Raw genomic sequence first — 21,829 nt, forward strand, 5'->3', positions numbered from 1 at the left:
CCAACCAACGTCTACACTGCTTCACAGGCAGCTGCCAGGCCCCTTCTGCCTCCACAGTCTGATTTCTGCACACACAGGATTCTGAGCCCTTTCACCACTCTACTGCTCTCTCACAAACCTGCTCTCACTCTAGTCTGCATTCCTTCGGCTGCGGCCCTCCACACTACAAATGGCCTGAACAGAACAGACCAGTGACAGCTTCCAACAAGGCACTTCACTGACACACACAACTCTTGTTCTGTGTGTTTATGATACAACTAATTCCTGGCTTAAGCTCTGTATTTTTCCAAACCATACTTGAGCGACTTTCTCAGGGGATTTTAAAAATTTAAGTGAGGGGCAAAATCTTACATTTATCAACAGAAGTTTTAAATACCAAATTCAATGCACCATGTTATTTTGTTAAGAAAACCTTAGACCTTAATTTTACAAGTTCTAAGAACAAACCTAGTGAGTATACTTTCTACATCTTCATCATTATTAATAGAGATGCTAAACATAACCATTTAAAGTTAATAATTCATTCATTTATATTACATGGACACAGAGGTGAAACAAACGAAATAATTTATTCCTAATTAGTCTTCAGTGTTGAATGACTCCACAGAATCATAAAAGGAAAATCTCAATACAGCTTATAATCTATCACCAAACTTCTTTCCTATTTACAAAAGCAGTCCCCAAATATAACTTACACTTTCTGTCTCAATTTCCATTAGGTTACACTCCTGAGTTACACCACGTCACGCTAATTCCACTTACCAAATTTTCCACAAAAGCAAATATTAAATAATAAAATATTAACAGAGTAAAATAAATTATACCTACATAACATTAAACCATGCAGCCACTATAACGAGTTCAATAAACATGTATATGATACCCAAAATATATCCCCTTAACAATTTTTACTGGTTTATAGTGTGAATCCTATGATCTCATTTGTATTTGAATCAACAGATGCGCACACTGTATTTTATTCAGTCTAACATACAAAATCAGTTTTTCTTTTTTTTTTAATGAGGAAGTTGAAAATTTTATTATGTTTCTTATTTGCTATAGAGCTGCTGCTTCACTGTATAAAACAGCACCAGCACACGCAGTATATCGCAAAATTAAGATAGTATTGTTCTTTCTCTGGCACTGTACAACTAAAACTTGTGCATTTCCAGTTACTTCCAATGGAAAGATCATCACATATTTTGACCCCAATCCAGGGATGGGTATAAGCAAGTTACAATATTATGTAAGGCTTAAGATAACAATGTTATCCTTGCATTACATTATTTGTATACCTAGTTTTTAGCACAGATAACTTCATGATTCTGAATTAGTGCCTAGAGCCGAGTATAAAAATCACAAGGTACTGTGAAAAGATACGTATTATGTTCATCTGCAATCACTACAAAGTTAGGGCATATTTTCTTCCAGTAGCAGAGTTGAAAGTAGTATTGAAAGTAGTTGCTATGTTAAGTCCTGTCCAGCACTAATTTAAGATAAAACTGTGTGGACTGAGTTACTCCATATTAGCTCATGCAAGGGTTCCACTTTCACTCCTCAATAGCTTTTATGTGTTTCTCATAGGCTTCTTCACTCATTAGTACGTCTGGTTCTGAAGGGTTACTCAGTGTCCTCTTGATCAGCCACCCATCTTCATAACTAGATTTGTTGCCGAGTCCTGGGTTTTCTGCAAGGGTTTCATTAATTTCAGTTACTTCTCCTGGTGGAGGAGAATAGAGTTCACTAGCAGTTTTCACACTTTCCAAAGCACCAAACTCACTGTGGCTCAGAAAAAAATGATGTGCCTCATATCAGACCATCTTCCTTGTTTGTTCAATTTTGTCCCAACTTCAGGCAGACTACAAAAAGCATCTCCTAAGGCTTCCTGTGCAAAATTGCTGATTCCCACTGCTCCAATACCATTTTCTGTTGTTATCCATTCATGTTTCTCTGTGAATTTATGCACTAAGAGCAGAGTGGGTCCTGTGCGCAGCATCTGCACAGCCCACGCCCGCAGTTACCAGGACACAGGTGAGCAGGCTCCAGGGCAGAGGCGAACAGGCTGCAGGCCATGGCAGGCAACATGTTTCAAGCTATGCCATTGTTTTATGTACCACAAAGTAACAAAGAATGAAGAAGCCCTGCCCAGTGTAAGTCAACACCATATGTTAAGATAAATCCTACCTACAGAAACTCTAAAATTGAAAACAAGTATCTTAAAATAGATACGATATTGTAAAAATGGCAAACAGGTACACACGGCAGTCCCCACCTCCTGTATCTGTAAGGCAGATGTTCCAATAGCAGCAGAGGATGCCTCACTATGGACATGATACTGATTCATATACGTTCACACACACACACACAATGTTTTTTCCTATAAATTCAAACATATGATAAAATTTAACTTATAAATCAGGCACAGTTCAGAGAGTAACAATAGGGGCTGGCGTTATGGTATAGTAGGTTACGCCACAGCCAGCAGTGCCAGCATCCCATATGGGTACTGGTTCAAGTCTCGGCGGCTCCACTTCCCATCCAGCTCTCTGCAATGGTCTAGGAAAGCAGTGGAAGATGGCCCAAGTGCTTGGACCCCTGCACCCACATGGGAGACCCGGAGGAAGCTACTGGCTCCTGGCTTCGGATCATCTGAGCTTCGGCCGTCGTAGCCATTCGAGAAGTGAACCAGTGGATGGAAGACCTTTCTCTCTGTCTCTCCCTCTCTCTCTCTAACTCTACCTCTCCAAATAAATAAATCTTTAAAAAAAATAACAATAGCTAATATATAGAAAAATTTTCACTATATTACAATAAAAGTTACATGGCTATGGTCTCTCTCCCTCCAAATATCTTACTGGACTCTCACCTTTCACTTTTAAAAAAAGTACTTGACAGTTTCTCTTTAGCTTATCTGAATTACCAGCATCAGCATTCCTGACTTTGGGGTCATTATTAAGCAAAGTAAGAGTTAAAGACCAGCAGCCATGCTGGGACAGCAGATCAGATAATCAAGATGGCTACCAAAGTGACTAACGGGCAGGCAGCATGTCTGAAGTGGACACACTGGACACGGGGTAACTCACAGCCTAGATGAAGGGAGAGGATTTCACCATGCTCCTCAGAATGACATGCACTTTGAAACGTATGAACTGTTTCTAGAATTTTCTCTTTTCAATTGATCACAGGTAATTGAAACCACGGGAAGTAAAACTGAATCAGAGGAGGTAACCATATAGCACTAACCACACACCTGGAACATTCTAAATTTTATTCACATTAATTCATTTCACTGTCACGACTCAATAAACAGTGTGATTCCCATTCTGCAGATGAGAAAATGGAGGCTCAGAGAGGTTCAGTAACGACCACGGTGAACACTCATCAGGTGGAGGCACCCGGATTCAAAGCGAGCAAGCATAAAAGGAGAGAATCTACCTGGTAAATGCTAACAGAGACCATGTCTGACCAACAGTAATTAGTGACTTTCACTCTCTGCATCGTTCTATACTACCTGATTTTTCCCAAAGAATATTAATTTTCTGCGGATAAAACAGTAAAGATGGAGCCGGTGCTGTGGCACAGCGGGTTAACGCCCTGGCTTGAGGCGTCAGAGTCCCATGCAGCCGCCAGTTAGAAACCAAAGCTGTGGCCTGGGAAAGCAGCAGAGGATGGCCCGGTCCTTGGGGCCCTGCACCCACGAGGGAGACCAGGAAGAAGCTCCTGGCTTCGGATTGGCGCAGCTCCAGCTGTTGCGGCCAATTGAGGAGTGAACCAGCGGATGGCAGACCTCTCTCTCTCTCTCTCTCTCGCTCTCTGCCTCTCCTCTCTCTGTGTAACTCTGACTTTCAAATAAATTTAAAAAAAATAAAGATATTTTTACTTTAGGGGTAAACCTCATCTTTCCAAGAATCCTCCAGCACAAAACAATAGTACTTTCTCTGACTTTAACAATATTTTAAATTTCTTCATTATAAACAATTTTGAGTAGACAATATTTTTAAATTATCATATTCTACCAAAGACTATATCTGTAGCCTTGGCAATACACAGTTACCAGAACTACTTTAAAGCTGTTCAATTCAATAGATCAACAAAATTCAGCTGAATTAACAGGCTTTTCCAAGTCAACCAGCCTGAGACAGCCGAAGCCTGTAAAAGGTAGCCAGTCAAGAACAAACTCACTCCAAGAAACACGTATCTGGGTGCCCATCAATCAACAACAGACTCATCCAAGTGGCCACACATCTGCAGATATTCACCCAGTCAGGACCCTGAACGTCCATGAGTTCCTCCAAGTCCACCTTTCCCAAAACTCCACCGCAAGGTTGGCCATCTCTTTGCCCAAGGAAACTGCATAAGAAGCGTAACTCTTCCCAGCTATTGAATGTAACAAATTTACTGTCTTACTATTTCAGGCACTCAGAGCGGTCTCCATCATCCTTCAACATGACCTACTGAAAGGTCCAAAGTTATTAATGGCAGGCCTATATACCTTCAATTTTCAAGTATCACAGTTATCAAATACATGATATTGTATATTTAAAATTTCCCAATAATATGTCTATATTTTTCCCTAATCCAGAATTGTGCATTAGATTTAAGCTTTGTTGTCTCACTGATCTTTCACATGGAAAAGTTCTTTGGCCTTTTATATCTAAGACTATGCTTACCATTTAGTCAGTATTAAAATTAGTTAAGGAACATAGACTACGAAAGGAAATTCTGCCTAAGAAAGTGGAGGGCGGGGAACAGAAAAGCAGGACAAGCATGGTTAGAGGGAGCACTGGGTTCACGGAAGTCCCCACAGGGAATCCACAAAGAAGCAGGAGGACACGGAAGATGGAAAGTGCAGAGAAAGATGAAGAAGCCAACTGACAGGCAAGTGTCATCTGGGACAAAAGCCAGGTTTCTTAAGGAAATGACAGAAAGGGCAAAAATAATGCCACTCTGGGGACTACAACATGGCTAAAAGCAAAAAAGAAGAACAAGTGACTTCCTACTGCAGCCCCTGATAAAGCAGAGGTCACTGGTGGCCACGTGCTCCCGCCACAGGATCTTCAAGGAAACCACCTCCTGTTGCTAGCAAGTCGGCTGGCTGATTAAAAGAGCAGAATTGCATGAATTTTCTAATTCCCATTATTTTTCCTTAATATAATACTCATTCACTTTTTATTTCTTTTTATTCACTAAGTCATTTGAGACTGCCGGCTTTGCAGGTAGCAGGGTGCGTACTGCCACTATAAGGGAATATACATGTGCAGAGTTTTTGGCTAACAGTGTACTAAGAAAAAAGGACACGACAAGGCAGCATAATCTACTTGAAAATAACTGTACGTCCTACCTATGTCATTATGTAGGACTGGTCCCAATACACAACACGTTTGACTTTTTTTTTTTTAGATTTATTTATTTATTTGAAAGTCAGAGTTACAGAGAGGAGGAGAGGCAGAAACAGAGGGAGAGAGGAAAAGGGAGAGGGGAAAGGAGAGGGAAAGGGAGAGGGGGAGAGGGGGAGAGAGGGGGAGAGGGAGGGAGGGAGAGGGAGAGAGAGAGAGAGAGAGTCTTCCATCCGCTGGTTTACTCCCCAGATGGCCACAACGGCAGGAGCTACACTGATCCAAAGCCAGGACCAGGAGCTTTTTCTGTCTCTCCCACGCAGGTGCAGGGGCTCAAGGACTTGGGCCATCTTCTGCTTTCCCAGGCCATAGCAGAGAGTAGGATCAGAATTGGAGCAGCTGGGACTTAAACCAGCACTCATATGGGATGCTGGCACGGCAGGCGGCTTTATTTGCTACACCACAGCACCTGCCTCTAGATGGTCTTAATGGTTCTAACTTTAGTTACTTCATTTTAATAATAGCTTGGTATGTTACTCTTATTTAACATAATCTTTACTGAACTGGTTTCTTCTGTATTTTCTTTTTGGATTTTGTAAAAAAGAAGTTTCAGACAAGCTGGAAAAGAGTTCGTGTAATTCAAAGACAACTAGATGGGATTCCAAAAGGTCTGCGTCTCTGGGCTTGACCTGGAATGGCCTTAACCCTGCGTCAGCTTTAAAAGACTCTCCCTTGGGCAATATTTGCCCATGCTGGTTAACCTACATAACTCATCCAATGCTCAGCAGGTTCCATCGCAGTTAGTATTCTTATTCCGTTCCATAACGCTAATACATCTTGTGTTGTTGAAGGTGTGAAAGAAGTACACATGCACGTGGACTGATGACTTCAATTTGTGCCATTTTTGTAAATACAACAGTTTAACACCATCTTAAAAAAAATAGTAGGAAAGGAAAACACAGAAGTTTGTATCTCACCTTTGGTCTCAGAGCAAGCACGTGGCAGAACCAGGAATCAGCCCAAGACAGAGGACAAGCTCCCTAGTATGACGTATCTGCTGTGTGAGAGCAGTCCTCACACTTCTCCATCAAAGTGTCCCCGACAAAGAGATGGCCTTCGCCCCCAGCCCCCTGCCCCCAGCCCCCTGCCCCCAGCATCTGAAAATCTAGTGTAAATTAAACCATTTAAAGAATAAAATTTCTTAAATATAAACTATCTCTATAGGCGGGAAAAAAATATTTGATACTATATCAGTTTATAAAAGAATATTTTAAATCACTTAACCCTTACTAAGTCTTATGGTCCAGTCAACGCACTAGGTCCAACAAACAGCTTTATAATTCTTAGAAACTAACTCATAAACCAAATTGGATTATCATCTTACTTGAGAAGCACATCACTGAGATACTGTTACTAAAAATTCAACATGAGATTTGCTTCTACAGAAAATCAAAGCACTTGGCATCTACACTCACAGATTTTATGCATTCTTTTAGTCAAATCAGTCCTTCTCAAAATTTACAATCTGCTTAATCCCAAAGTAAATATATCTGTGAAAACACTGCTCTTTTAAATTATCACTTGCAACCAAGTGGTCTTAGGCAGGAATTACAGAACTGGATGATACTAGTTTGTAAAGTGAAAGTCAAATGGGTCAAACTGTGTGCAACGTGTTAGACTTGAGTGGAAACAAATTCCAAACATTCTTAGACCAGTTTTAGAAGCATCTATCAAATTGAGGAGAGATGACTTTCTCCCCAGCTATATTTTATAGCTCCTAACACTACAATGAAGCTAGAAAGTCAACTTGTTGGCTGATTAATAGTTTAAAGATATTAAATCAACACAAAACACAAATTAAGCAGAAAATCTCTCAGGTCTGCCGTGGGACTAAAGTGAGGTTACCTAGCAGGGGAACCCTTCTTCATTCATCGTTATCACACTGCTTGGCACGTGGCTAAGAGCACAGCACTTATTAGCTGAATCACATCACAGCCCACAGGCGGACTGGAAAAAATTAAGACATTTCCCACCGGGCTGCTATATACAGAAACTAACTTCCCACCAGCAGTTATGACTCACTGAATACTATGTCTCTACAGACATCAACATATTATGAGGAAAGTATAGGTAATGGGAAGACTGCACCAAGCTCTTTACCTCATTCATTGCTGTTGTTTTAAATAATCATTTCAAATATGTTTTCTCTTTACTAATTATATTCAGATCTCACTCTATAATTACCAGGAGAGTTTCAAAAGAATCTTGGGTTACATTCTGTTTTGGCTCAATCCCTTTATGATTTGTTTCTCAGCAATACCTTTATTTACCAAGTAACTGAATCATGAACTCCAGATCATATCCAGGAGTTTATATTGGCAACACTGAAACATACAGAACCACAGCTGAGCTAGCAGGCATAGCTATAATTACTCACTATTGGAGAAAGATTTCTATCACTGTTACGACAAAAAGCATAACAATATTAAATCACAGAAGGTTGCAAAACACTGAATTTGTTCTAGTTCTGTTATAAGAATCAATCAATATTGACCACAAGAGGCCTATGCACTGACCGGCTGCAGGTGTGCAGAGAAAGCCTACTTTCCCGAAACCATTCTGTGACCAGAAATGGGAGTAGTTAACACTCCGTGACTACACCATCCTCCCATCAGTTACTCTCATTCCATGTTACAACACTCTTTGCTGTAAAGCTAATCATAGCAGAGCCCCAGCAGGCTGACAGAACACAGGCAGATCTGTTTAATTAGTTTATCAATACGAGTACATCAAACTTCATGAGTTATTGACTAAACCTTTGATTATTTTGTACTATAACCACTGATTGCTTACTAGGTCACTTTTGCTATCATTTGACACCTAATGGCAGATGACGTACAGCTCACCTGAGTGTCTGAGGCAGTGTGTACTTGTAAAAATGAAGTTTTGCACTTGATAACAATGAAACATCAATCAGTTCTCCAAACATAATTTTTAAGGCACTTATGTCATTTTTCCTCACATTAAAAGATTGTGTGTTTCAAAAAATAACAAGATGTATGAAGAACAAAAGAAGTTCTACAGAAACAGATCAATAATTATGTTTATGTTGCCATTTTTGTTATAGATCATTATTATCTAGCACACCGGAATCTGATTCTAAAGGGAAAAAATAAATGAATAGCAAAGTCCTGGAAGTTATTTGAACAGTATAAAAAGCTCTGAATGAACAACAATTAGCAAGAGAATATTCTGCTTACAATAAGAAAAGTAGAAGTCCAGAAGACACTAGTCAATTGACCACCAATTTCTACAGATGTGGTCATGTCTACTCATCTCTAAAACATAAAAAATTTATGTCAGTATCACATACCTCCAAAAGACAGCTAATACTGGATATTGGTAAGAAGTTACGATGACTAAGGTAGAAAGAAGAAGGAATCACTCAACAGGACGGACAGCGCTGAACAGCGAATGGTCTAGGAGGGGTTCTGGAGCCAGGCTGGTTAGACTTCAGACGTCGACTGCTATGAACTTACCGTGTGGTTTTGATCAGGTCATTTACCCTTCTGCCACCTTGTCCCCATATGTAAGATATAGCTAATTACAGGACCAGCTTCCAAAGCATTGTTTGTGAAGATAAAACAAGTTTATCTAACTCAGGCAATAACAACCCAGGAAAAGCACTTTTTTTAATGTTAGCCTTCATTAGTATTTACCAAGAGACAAACTTCACCTATTGACCAAAATTTTTCTAAATGGAGTCTTGGTTTTTTTCAGATATTGGAGACTTTCTTACAGTACAAGTCATAAAATTAGCATGCATCAAAGTGGAAGTCCTGATTATATGTCTCTAAAACACCAAACATTGTATGTTTCAGATCTTCAGTTCAGAATTTTACATGGAAAGAAGCACATAGTGTCTAATAACACCTACTAAATTAATCATGAGTGAAAACCGTAAACACTATATCAATTTCTCACTAATTTGTATCCTAGACACAAAGTATGATTTATCAAGTGATTTAAGTTTAATGCTAAATTAATGTGCTTCCTATATTGGCAACAAGAGTACAAATGTTTACTTTGGTTTACCATAAGTCAGTGAAATTGAGTTTCTGATGATTATTCACTTGGTGGCAAAATGTACCTACCTGAACTTTACAATGTACTTACTAAGTAACAAAAAAGAAGTATACTTTAAAATATTTTCAAATACAGGTTTAAAGTATATTTCCTCAGATTCCCATGACCTAAATTATTTTAACAGCAAAGTTAAGATGACTATGTAAATGCTTTCATATGTATCCCAGAAGTTGCCTGAGTATATTACATACTTCACATTTTCTACTTTGAACCTTCAATAGGTAAATAGAAGATTAAACTAAGAATCTACTTTGTATCAGCAAAAGGTTTATTCGAGACACAGCAACACCCCATCCACCACACTGTATTAAACATTAGCCTTGTCTTTGTAATCTCAGTGATATATTGTATAAACTGAAGTGTGAGCTCGCTGATTTATTATTCTACTTAAACAAAAACTTCAACTGTCATTCTCGGGTCATAACTATTTTATTTACTCCGCTTGTCATGGCCCTAAGTAATCTTTTCATTAGATAAACGACTTGTTTTAAAAATAAAAATGCTTAAGCACTGACAGTAAAACTGCTAACGACAGTCTGTCACTAGTATCTCTGGATATAAAGCTCTGTACGACACTGCCACAGAACTCCGACGTAAAGGCTGAAAAGGGAAGAGAACTTCAAACACGTCATGAATTATAAATCAAAACATACAAGGAAAGCACAAAAAACTGAGACTAACATTTTCAAGTGATCAACATTTTATCTGTTTTAAGGCTTTTAAAACATAAAGCTATAAGTTAAAAAGAGTAATACCTGAGATCTTCCTTACTCTCCTACTTTTGCCAAATTGAAAACCAGGGGAAAATGTTTTTCGTATGTTGGACAAGAAGTTGCCCAGGACTGTGAGCCCTACTACTGCACAAGATCACTACCTGGAATCGTTGGCAGGCGGCCAACACTAAGGAGCAAACCAAGGAGCTCTCCAAAGTCTCACAGAGCTAAGGAGACAGAGATCAGAGGGGCTGCTGGATATGAAAGACTAAAGACACACAAGTGAGACAGCTCAAAAGCACTCTGCAAAGCGCACCAGCAAGTCCTAGGCTCCCTACTAGCCTGCGAAGCGCACCAGCAAGTCCTAGGCTCCCTACTACCCTGCAAAGTGCACCAGCAAGTCCTAGGCTCCCTACTAGCCTGCGAAGCGCACCAGCAAGTCCTAGGCTCCCTACTAGCCTGCAAAGTGCACCAGCAAGTCCTAGGCTCCGTACTAACCTGCAAAGTGCACCAGCAAGTCCTAGGCTCCCTACTAGCCTGCGAAGTGCACCAGCAAGTCCTAGGCTCCCTACTAGCCTGCGAAGCGCACCAGCAAGTCCTAGGCTCCCTACTAGCCTGCAAAGTGCACCACCAAGTCCTAGGCTCCGTACTAGCCTGCAAAGTGCACCAGCAAGTCCTAGGCTCCCTACTAGCCTGCAAAGCGCACCACCAAGTCCTAGGCTCCCTACTAGCCTGCAAAGCACACCAGCAAGTCCTAGGCTCCGTACTAGCCTGCAAAGTGCACCAGCAAGTCCTAGGCTCCCTACTAGCCTGCAAAGCGCACCAGCAAGTCCTAGGCTCCCTACTAGCCTGCAAAGTGCACCAGCAAGTCCTAGGCTCCCTACTAGCCTGCAAAGTGCACCAGCAAGTCCTAGGCTCCCTACTAGCCTGCAAAGTGCACCAGCAAGTCCTAGGCTCCCTACTAGCCTGCAAAGTGCACCAGCAAGTCCTAGGCTCCCTACTAGCCTGCGAAGCGCACCAGCAAGTCCTAGGCTCCGTACTAACCTGCAAAGTGCACCAGCAAGTCCTAGGCTGCGTACTAACCTGCAAAGTGCACCAGCAAGTCCTAGGCTCCCTACTAGCCTGCGAAGCGCACCAGCAAGTCCTAGGCTCCGTACTAGCCTGCAAAGTGCACCAGCAAGTCCTAGGCTCCCTACTACCCTGCAAAGCACACCAGCAAGTCCTAGGCTCCCTACTAGCCTGCAAAGTGCACCAGCAAGTCCTAGGCTCTGTACTAACCTGCAAAGCGCACCAGCAAGTCCTAGGCTCTGTTCTAATCTGCAGAAGAACAGAAGAAACTATCTGGGGCAAGCACTGTGGGGCAGCGGGTTGGGCCACTACCTGTGATGCCAGCATTCCGTAACAGTGTTGGCTGAGTCTGGGGTACTCCACTTCCAATCGTGCCCCTGCTAATGGGCCTGAGAAAGCAGGGGAACATGGCCCAGGTACTTGGACCTCTGCCACCTACATGGGAGACCCAGATGGAATTCCAGGCTCCTGACATCTATCTGTCCCATCCTTGGCCATTACAACCACTTGGGGAGTGAACCAGCAGATAGAAGATCTGTGTGTGTATGTGTGTGTGCATGTGCATGTGTGAGAGAGAGAGAATGCGTGTATGTATATCTCACTCTCTCTGTAACTCTGCCTTTCAAATAAATAAATCCTTTAAGAAGACTACCTGGAGGCCGGCGTTGTGGCGTAGCAGGTAAAGCTGCCGCCCACCATGCCAGCATCCCATATGACCACTGGTTCGAGTCCGGGCTGCTCCATTTCCAATCCAGCTCTCTGCTATGGCCTGGGAAAGCAGTGGAAGATGGCACAAGTCTTTGGGCCCCTGTACCCGTGTGAGAGACCCAGAAGAAGCTCCTGACTCCTGGCTTTGGATTGGCGCAGCTCCGGCCGTGGTGGCCAACTGGGGAGTGAACAGCAGATGGAGGACTAACTGACTCTCTCTTTTAAACACATAAATAAATCTTTGTAAAAAGACGACTACCTGAAGTCAAAGGAAGAGTCACTGGAAAGGAGCAGGCAAAACGAATTCCAAAGACCACAGAATCCCAGCTAGCACGAGTACATGTTCTCCCCAGTCATGGAGAAAATGCCTCCCAACAAATGTGTTACCACATAAAATCCCAAGAAGATCATGACCTTGGTGGTGAAGTATAAAGAGTTCAAATGAAGTATTATTAATGAACTTACCTTTTAAACATTTAAAAGCATGCTTTGAAAGAATGAAATGGTTCCACATAATTTAACTGTGTACCACAACAAAATCTAACATAATTTTTAAAAACACAATAAAACCCTATAACCAATAACATAAAATTCAAATGTTCAGGATCCAATCAAAATTTATGATAATAAAGGTCAGAAAAATATGAATCATAATCATGAGAAAAATCAATGTATAGAAAGCAATTCAAGTGACAGAATGGACAGAAGCAGGGCTGATGCCATGGGGTAGTGGATGAAGCCACTGCCTGCACATGCATATGCCATACGCATCCCATATGGGCACAGGTTTGCATCCCCGCTGCCCCACTGCTGATCCAGCCCTGCTAATGAACCTGGGAAAGCAAAGGAAAATGGCTCAAATATCTGGGGTCTTGTGCATGTATGGGATATCTGGATGGAACTCCTGGCTTCAGCCTGGCTTCACCCTGGCTGTTGTGGCCATTTGGGCAGCAAACCAGCAGATGGAAGATCTCTATCTGTCTGTTCCTCTCTCCATAACTCTACCTTTGGAACAAATAAAATAACTCTAAAAGAGAGAGGGAGAGTACACTCTGCTATTAGTCACCCCCAGGTTCTCAAAGAATATTCTTATAAACAGATATTCTTATTAAAACAAAGAACAGATAGAAGCAACCAAGAGATATTACAAAAGCCATCAGCCATCATATATGTTAGGTAGGAAGTTAGATATGAGCTTATGTGTGTGTGTGACAAAGGCCTAAAGAGTTGACATCTAGGACCAGCATATGCATCTCAAAGTCATCCCAAAATAACCTTCCAGGGGCAGCCCAGTATCTGCACTCAAACGCCCTGCCCCTTCCACCCATAACCACCCTTCCTCTAAGGCGGGGCGATGCCAGCCAGGCTTCCCCTGTCTGATAACTTCAGGAGGAAAACTCAGAGAGGAAGTTTTCGTATTTGCATCCAAAAAGTCCTTTGTTCCAGGAGGAGAAGAGGGGAAGGCAAGGCCCATCCCCTTAAAAACCCCAGGCCTCAGACGGACTGCCCTCTCAGTCCTCTGCCTATCTGCTGAGCGGCCCTCATGGCCTGCCCAGGTGTACGCTCTCCACTCAACCATGTAACCTCACTCTCACCCTGTCTGAGCGACTGGGCACTCTCTCTCAGGTTCTGTCTGGAGAGGTGCCCATCCGTTCTTATGGATGTTCCTTCCCTAATAAATTCTGCTATTTGCTTTCCACTTACTCTCTGTCTCACACCTGAATTCTTTCTTGGAAGAAAACAAGAACCCTGCCATTCACAGGTAACAGCTACCTAGTTTTAAAATAGTAAACAAACTTCCCAGACTATGAAGGCATTCTATTCTAAGATTCCCAAGAAAAACTGAAATATATGCCCACACATAGTAATGTTATTCAAAACAAAAGTCAATTGGTGGATTAAAAAATTGTGTAATATACATATTACAGCAAAAAGGAGAATAAAGTATGAATAAAGAAAACAGCATAGATGAATCTCATGGTCTCCTAAGTAAATGACAGCAAACACAAGAGTCCACCTTCCACAATCCAATTTATTAGAAATGTCAAAGCTACCCTGATGGAGTAGATCATTAGTAGCAAGGAGATATCATATTAAAATTTTACTTCGAGATGGATCATAGTCCTGAATATAAATATATAAGCAAAAACTATAAAACTCTTAGGCAAAAAAGACATAAATCTTCATGACCCTGGATTAAGCATTAGTTTCTTAAATATAACACCTGAAGCATTATCAATCAAAGGAAAAATAGACAGACTGAAATTCATCAAAATTTAAAACTCTGAGCTTCAAAGGATACCATTAAGCAAGTAAGATGACAGGGGCCGGCATTGTGGCATAGTGGGCTAAGCCTCTGCCTGCAACGCCGGCAAACCACATGGGGCCGGTCATGTCTATGCTGCACCTCTTCTGATCCAGCTCTCTGCTATGGGCTGGGAAAGCAGAGGTGCTTGGGCCCCCACCACCACATGGAGACCCAGGAGTGAACCAGCAGATGGAAGACCTTTCTCTCTCTCTCTCTCTCTCTCTCTCTCTCTCTCTCTCTCTCCCTCTCAAATAAATAAACAAAAATTTTTTTTAAAAAAGTTTCAAAAAAACAAAAATGACAGCTCACAAAATAGTAGAAAATATTTACAAATCATACATGACATAAAGACCTAGTATTAAGAATATATAAATAATTGTATGAATAAATAAAAACACGACGCAATTATAAAACGAGGAAAGGATCTGAACAGACACTACTCCCAAGTAAAACTTATCACCAGACAGGGTTTCGACGTGGTTTGTCCTCCAACGGTTCACAAACTGCAGGTCTGGTCCCCAGGTGGGTGGCACTGAGAAGTGAAGACCTTTAAGACATAGAGCCTAGTGCAAGGTGATGCCTCACTGAGGTCATCACCCTGGGAAGGGATTAAGCAGTTCTCCGTTGTGGGATGGCAGTTAGTTCCCACAAGAGGGACTGTTACAAAACAGCAAGACTGACCCCGCCCCAGGGTCCAGACCCTTGTCTCCCCACAGATCGCTCCCTGGGCGCACAGCTCTCACCATGATGCCATCCATGCATCAAGAGGAGACACAGCCAAGGGACCTTACCAAGGTCAAGCAGATTTCAGCTCCTGAACCTCCAAAACTGGGACCTCAATCAATCTCTTAGCTTTATACATTCCCAGTCTTACACGGTCTGTTACAGCAATCGAAAATGAACTAAATCATCAAGGAAATGAAATTCGAAAACAAGATATCATTCCACACCCACAGGGATCTACAATCTAAGATAGATACTACTTTTAAATGTTTATTATTTATTCATTCATTCATTTAAAAGGCACATTGCTAGAGAGATCTTCCATCCACTGATTTATTACCAATTTCTAGCTTTGGTCTCAGCCCAGTCACAGACATTTGGGGGGTAAACCAGCACAGGGGGCTTTGTCTCTCTCTCTGCTTCTCAAATAAAAAAAAAAATTTAAATCCTTCTCTCTGCCAATCAATAATAATGAACATACAGAGGAAAAAAATTCACATAGCTATAGGTACATATATGCATAAACTTAAAGGAAACAAAAACAAATGTGCAGAATGGGTATTTTTCCATATACAATTTTAACAGCATTTACACCTCGTAGAATGAGGATTAAATTAGTTAATTCCTATAAAGTACTTTGAACAATCCCTAGAAAACAATATATAATAAGATATTAAATTCAACAATATAGATTAATACTGTGATTAATACATAACATATATGGGGCTGGTATAGTGGGTAAAGCTGCCGCCTGCGGCACCGGCATCCCATATGAGTGCCAGTTCAGGTTCCGGAGGCTCCTCTTGCAATCTAGCTCTCTGCTACGGCCTGGGAAAGCAACAGAAGATGACCCAAGTGCTTGGGATCCTGCACCCACATGGGAGACCCAGAAGAAGCTCCTGGCTCCTGGCTTCAGATCAGCTCAGCTCTGGCCGATCGCAGCCATTTGGGGAGTGAACTGGCAGACGGAAGACCTTTCTCTCTGTCTCTCCCTCTCTCTGTCTGTAACTTCAACTCTCAAATAAATAAATAAATAAATATCCTAAGAATATATGATACATATGCGACATGCGTTTGTATTATATACCATTTCATGCAGAGGCTGTACATCCCGACACACAAAATGCACAAATCTACATGTTTCACAAATAACAGAATATTAATCAATGCTGACACAGTGGATGGAAAGATAAATAAGGTGCTGAGTATAGGACCATCTTACTCTCTTGAGGAAACACTGCAATATTAAATTCACTGCACCAATGTCACACTACTTTCATTTCTAGTTTTAATAAAGAGTGAATCCAGAGGATGAAGGATTTCTGTCAGTTTCTCCCTCTTTTTCTCTCTCTGTTGCTGTCTTCCAAATAAATAAATAAATATTTTTTTAAAAGAAAATAGTATTTTATTGAGATACACTTACTCAGTAAATCCTTACATATGTTGAGGGCCCAGCACATGTCATGAGTATTCTGAGAATCCTGGGAGATGCTCTGGGACTTAGTCCTAGAAATTCCAACAGTCCCAAATCATCCAAGTTTAGATATCTCTGACTCTATATGTTTAACTAGCCATATATCTTTTTTTATTATTGTTATTTTTATTTTTTGACAGGCAGAGTGGACAGTGAGAGAGAGAGAGACAGAGAGAAAGGTCTTCCTTTTGCCGTTGGTTCACCCTCCAATGGCCGCCGCGGCCGGCGCGCTGCGGCCGGCGCACCACGCTGATCTGATGGCAGGAGCCGGGTACTTCTCCTGGTCTCCCATGGGGTGCAGGGCCCAAGCACTTGGGCCATCCTCCACTGCACTCCCGGGCCACAGCAGAGAGCTGACCTGGAAGAGGGGCAACCAGGACAGAATCCAGCGCCCCGACTGGGACTAGAACCCAGTGTGCCGGTGCCGCTAGGTGGAGGATTAGCCTAGTGAGCCGCGGCACTGGCTAACTAGCCATATATCTTAAAAGTAAGTCCCTAGAGAAAATTTTAAAGTAAACTGAGGCAGGCATGTGGCACATCAGGTTTATTTGCTGCTTATAACGCCATCATCGGAGCACAGGTTTGAGCCCAGCTGCTCCAATTCTGAACCAGCTTCCTGTTACGGTGCCTGGGAAGACGGCAGAAGTTAGAGCCTACCACCCGTGTGGGAGACCAAGAGCGAGTTTTTGGCTCCCGGCTTTGGACTAGCCTAGACCTGGTTGTTGTAGCCATTTATAGAGTGAACAAATAGATGGAAGATTACCTCTCTCTATCACTGTGCCTTTTAAATAAACAAAAACATCTTCAAAAAATTTTTTTAAACGAAACCAGATTCTAGGAGTAGGCGGACCTTCAGTAAGTTTCATCAATTCATCAGGTGAATCAATCTCATTCTTCTTACTCTTCACCAATGATCCAAAAGCTACAATTATGTATACTATTTATCCAGTTCACCTATATTTAAAATCACAGATCTTTAAGTGATATAAAAATGGGGAATACTTAAACATATCATGCTGCATATCAAAGTAACTGAAAATTAGGATTCTTGTAACAAAAGCAATCATGAAAATCAAGGAAGAAACGAACCTCAATATTCTTGCTGGCCACATTCTTGACAACAGCCGGGAACAGTTCCGATGCGTTCCTCCCTTTCGCGATCATCTGAAGAGCAAAAGTACAGGGTTAAGGAAGAAAATTCTTTCAAGTTAGTAAACTGAAAACAAAACAGAAACTCTGGGACATTCTACTTACACTAAATATTTAAGATCCAAGTCAACAAATAAGCTGTTTAAGTATCAGCTAAACTCTTTTCATGTCACTTTACTTACCCAAACTCTCGACAGCAAAGAAAAAACACTCCTGTGTATTAACACAGACACATTAAAGAAGAAACACACAGTAATCTAAAGACAATTAAAATATTTGTTGCAGCTGGCACTCTGGGGGAGTGGGCTAAGCAGCTACCTACAACACGGTGAGTCCTGGCGGCTCAGCTTCCAATCCAGCTCCTGGCTTACTGTGCCTAGGACGGCAGGAGAGGCTGGTCCGAGGTCTCGGGCCCAGCCATGCTGGGAAGGAACCCCAGGCTCCTGGCTTCACTGGCCCAGCCCCAGCTGTTGCAGCCACTGGGGGAATAAACTAACAAATGAAGGCTCTCTTTTTCTGTCCTTCCCTCTCTCTCTAATTCTTTCAAACAAATAAAATAAATCTTTAAAAAACACATTTAACAAAGTTCTCTCTGGCTAACTGGACTGTAAACACTTACTTAAATATTTGTGCTTCTCTTTGTGTTCCAAGTTCCTATATTAAGGATGTACTGCATTTGCAATGGGGGTGGGGGAGTCCTTTGAACAAACTAACTCACCCTTGGCTTGCTTTCTACAGGTTTTCCTGTTTCTCCTACCAGTACTTTTTAAGCTCTCCTCCATTTAAACCCTTTTCCCCTGCCCAGTGAAGTTCTGTGTACATCTTTACACACTATGCCATGCCCTGATCTGTGTTACTGCTACGATTTCACTCACTCGAGACTAACTTTTACCTCTGTTATATGAAGAGCAATTCCACAAAACTCTACTCCAAATTCTGAGCTCCAACTCAACATCTCTAACTAGGTATCACATGTCTCTCTCATTCCACACTTGTATTTCTAAACCAAACTGATTTATCAAAATAAAATGACATCCATGCTAGAATTTCCTACTTCCACAAATTCTCCCAGACACCAGAAACCATACAATTATACTGGTCTCTGCTCGCAGCTACCCAAGACAGCCATGTTGTTACTTTTAGCACATCACTGTTAATCCTTTCTCACTGCCACCTCACGGAGGACTTCCCAGCAGTCTCCTCTTGGGTCCACAGTGCGCATCACAACACCACCCTCCTCAAAGATTTCAAAAGTATCGAATGCCTAGAGCCCAAACTGCTTCACCTAATATTCAAATATCCTCACAATCCGTACTAACATCCTTAAGTTCTTTGACCTAATGCCCAAGACAAGCGCTATTACTGAAGCAAGCCAATCTCACTGGCAGAGCCGTCTCTGGCTCCTCTATGCGTTTCCTCCCATCACACACCTTCTGAGCCTTCGGTCATCTGAGGCTCCACAACAGTTCTTGCTACTTTCAAAGGTTCCACCCATCCACCTACAGTACCCTCCACTACGCTACAGCCATCTCCTAGTACCCACTCTGCAGTATTATCCAACCCTAGTTCACTTTAGAATTTTTTCATTTGGAATTCCCCATCTGCTCTGTTATTTCTATTTATTTTAGCCCCCCCACACACACACACACACATCTGTGTTCTCATTTCCTCTTCTCTTATTCTCAGAACATACTGGTATCTGTATGTCTTTTCACAGTTCAGACTGGGGCCAGCATTGTGGCATAGTGGGTAAAGCCTCTACCTACAGTGCCAGCATCCCATATGGGTGCCATTTGGAGTCCTGGCAGCTCCTCCTCCAATCCAGCTCCCTGCTATGGCCTGGGAAAGGAGCTGAGGATGGCCCAAGTGCTGGGGCCCCTGCACTCACGTGGGAGATGAAGCTCCTGGCTCCTGGCTTTAGATTGGCCCAGCTCCGGCCCTTGTGGCCATCTGGGGAGTGAACCAATGGATGGAAGATCTTCTGTCTCTCTATCCCCTTCTTTCTTTGTATCTCTGCTTTCCAAATAAATTTAAATTTTTTTAAAAAATATTTATTTACTTGAGAGACAAAGTTACAGACAGAGAGGGAAAGACAGAGACAGAGGTCTTTCACTCACAGGCAGAGGCTTAACTTGCTACACCACAGCACTGGCCCCCACGCTCATTTTTGAGAGCATAAACAAGTACACTAACAGTCACATGGGTGTAACAATTATGGACAAACACTATTCATAAGGAAATCTCTTAAAAAGCCAACACATAAACACACGTCACTGTGGCTGGCATTGGAACTGCACGCACCCAGCTCTGCAGCTGCAGTCAAACGAAACACCATGAAGACCATCGAAGACGTGACACAGAACAAAAACAGATAGGTCACCATTACACACACAGTCACCCAAGAAGTTCCATCTTTCACAAATGCAGATGTAAAAAAGGACACCTTTTTATTTGGTGAAGAAGTTTCAATTTCTCTACATACATGCACAATGCTTTACAAAGTCAACATCATAATAAATTTGTAAATACGTAAAAAATGCATAAAACAAATTACAACCCTCTAAAAGTCTTTCCAGAATTTATACTTCCTATATTAGAAATGATGTGAAGAAGAAATACATAGCACAGTAAACTATAAAAAATAATGCCAACAATTCAGAATTGTGGGAAGGAAAACACTTTACAAAAAACTTCAACATATGATTAAGTGTACAGTAGGACTACATTACGGGTAACTGCATGGTAATTCATAATAGCTGGATGGCTCCTACAGCCCACTCACTCTATTTTGAAGTTCCACACTGAGATTCCTCACTGCTTGTTTTCTTTCAGGGCATGGCTCACTTCAGAGAACATGTTCATTCATTTTCTTCACAGAGCTGCCCCCTCTGAAACTCTTCTATCATTCAGTATACACTAAAATGAGCAATACTACAAAGTTTTCCCCCAATTTCTTTTTTGAAAGATTTTATTTATTTACTTCAAAGAGTCAGAGAGAGGGAGAGACAGGTAGAGGCAGAAAAAGAGAGAGAGCGATGGATCTTTGATCCACTGGTTCACTTCCCAGATGGCTGCAATAGCTGTGACTGGGCCAGACGGAAGTCAGGAGCTACATCTGGGTCTCCCATACGGGTGACAGGGGCCCAAACACTGGGGCCATATTCTGCTACTTTTCCCAGGCCATTAGCAGGAAGCTGGATCCAAAGTGGAGCAGCTGGAACTTGAACCAGCGCCCACACAGGATATCAACATCACAGGCAGCAGCCTCACCCACTACACCACAACACCAGCCCCACATCTTCCTCTTGTAGGAAATGCTTCTGTTATTCTGGGTACAGGGAAATCCATTCCTCAGGTACACAGACAGACCACAGACTTGGCAGAAACGATACCGGTGTGCGTCTTGTCCTACTGTACACAGTTACTTTCAACCATCAGTAACTTCACTGGCTTCCTCAGGGAAAGGCAGCTCTAATTCATTAAAAGCTACTGGAATTTCATCAGCTGGAAGGAATGCTAATGCACACAAATGATACATTTTTTAAAAGGTATTTATTTATTTAGAAAGTCAGAGGTACGGGGGGGGGGGGGGGAGTTATCTTCCATCTTCTGGTTCACTCTCCAGATGGTCACAACAGCCAGGGCTGGGCTAAGCCAAAGCAGGAGCCAGGGTCTTCACCCGGGTCTCCGAAGTGTGTGGCAGGCGCCTGAACACCTGGGCCATCTTTCACTGCCTTTCTCAGGCTGGATCCGAAGCAGAATAGTCAAGAAAGGAGTCAGCACCCATGCAGGACGCTGGTGCCTCAGGCAGCGGCTCAGCCCGCGATGCCACACCAGCCCCAAACGACACAGTTTTAAACTCAACTTTTCATCCCTGCTGCACCACACGACCAATTCCTTCCCCAGAATTCAGTTTCCGACCCCTCTTATACACTGCCCCCTTCCACAGGAATTGAGAATATCAGAATTTTAACTCAGAGGATTTCAACATTCAGCATTGTGATTTTCAGAATTTTAGACATTAGAAATTTTGATTTCGGGGTGTCTTTCAGAATTATGATCGCTATTGCCATTTACTACAGTGAGAAAACCTCAGGGAGAAGCAGGGGTTTCAGAGAAATAAAGAATCAAGGACATTCAGAAAGCAGTGAGAACTGAGATCCTGGGAGGAGAGAACAGAGCTCTACTGGACAATGCACACTTG

At 42.2% G+C, this 21,829-nt stretch overlaps 1 protein-coding gene across 11 annotated transcripts in view; it reads right to left on the reverse strand.

The window, feature by feature from the left end:
- Positions 1 to 21,829, reverse strand: part of AP3B1 (adaptor related protein complex 3 subunit beta 1) — a 269,201-nt gene that overhangs the window by 198,517 nt on the left and 48,855 nt on the right. For all 11 annotated transcript variants that reach the window (XR_016220329.1, XM_070056312.2, XM_051837574.3 and 8 more), the window contains one exon: positions 17,566 to 17,640. Coding sequence is in view for 10 of the 11 variants with exons in the window: in XM_070056312.2 (XP_069912413.1) it covers positions 17,566 to 17,640 (75 nt within the window). In the remaining variant the exon portion in view is untranslated. The remainder of the gene's footprint in view (positions 1 to 17,565; positions 17,641 to 21,829) is intronic.

The sequence above is a fragment of the Oryctolagus cuniculus genome, chromosome 14 (assembly GCF_051225735.1).
Source record: "Oryctolagus cuniculus isolate XC-2025 breed Fujian yellow rabbit chromosome 14, ASM5122573v1, whole genome shotgun sequence".
Lineage (NCBI taxonomy): Eukaryota > Metazoa > Chordata > Mammalia > Lagomorpha > Leporidae > Oryctolagus > Oryctolagus cuniculus.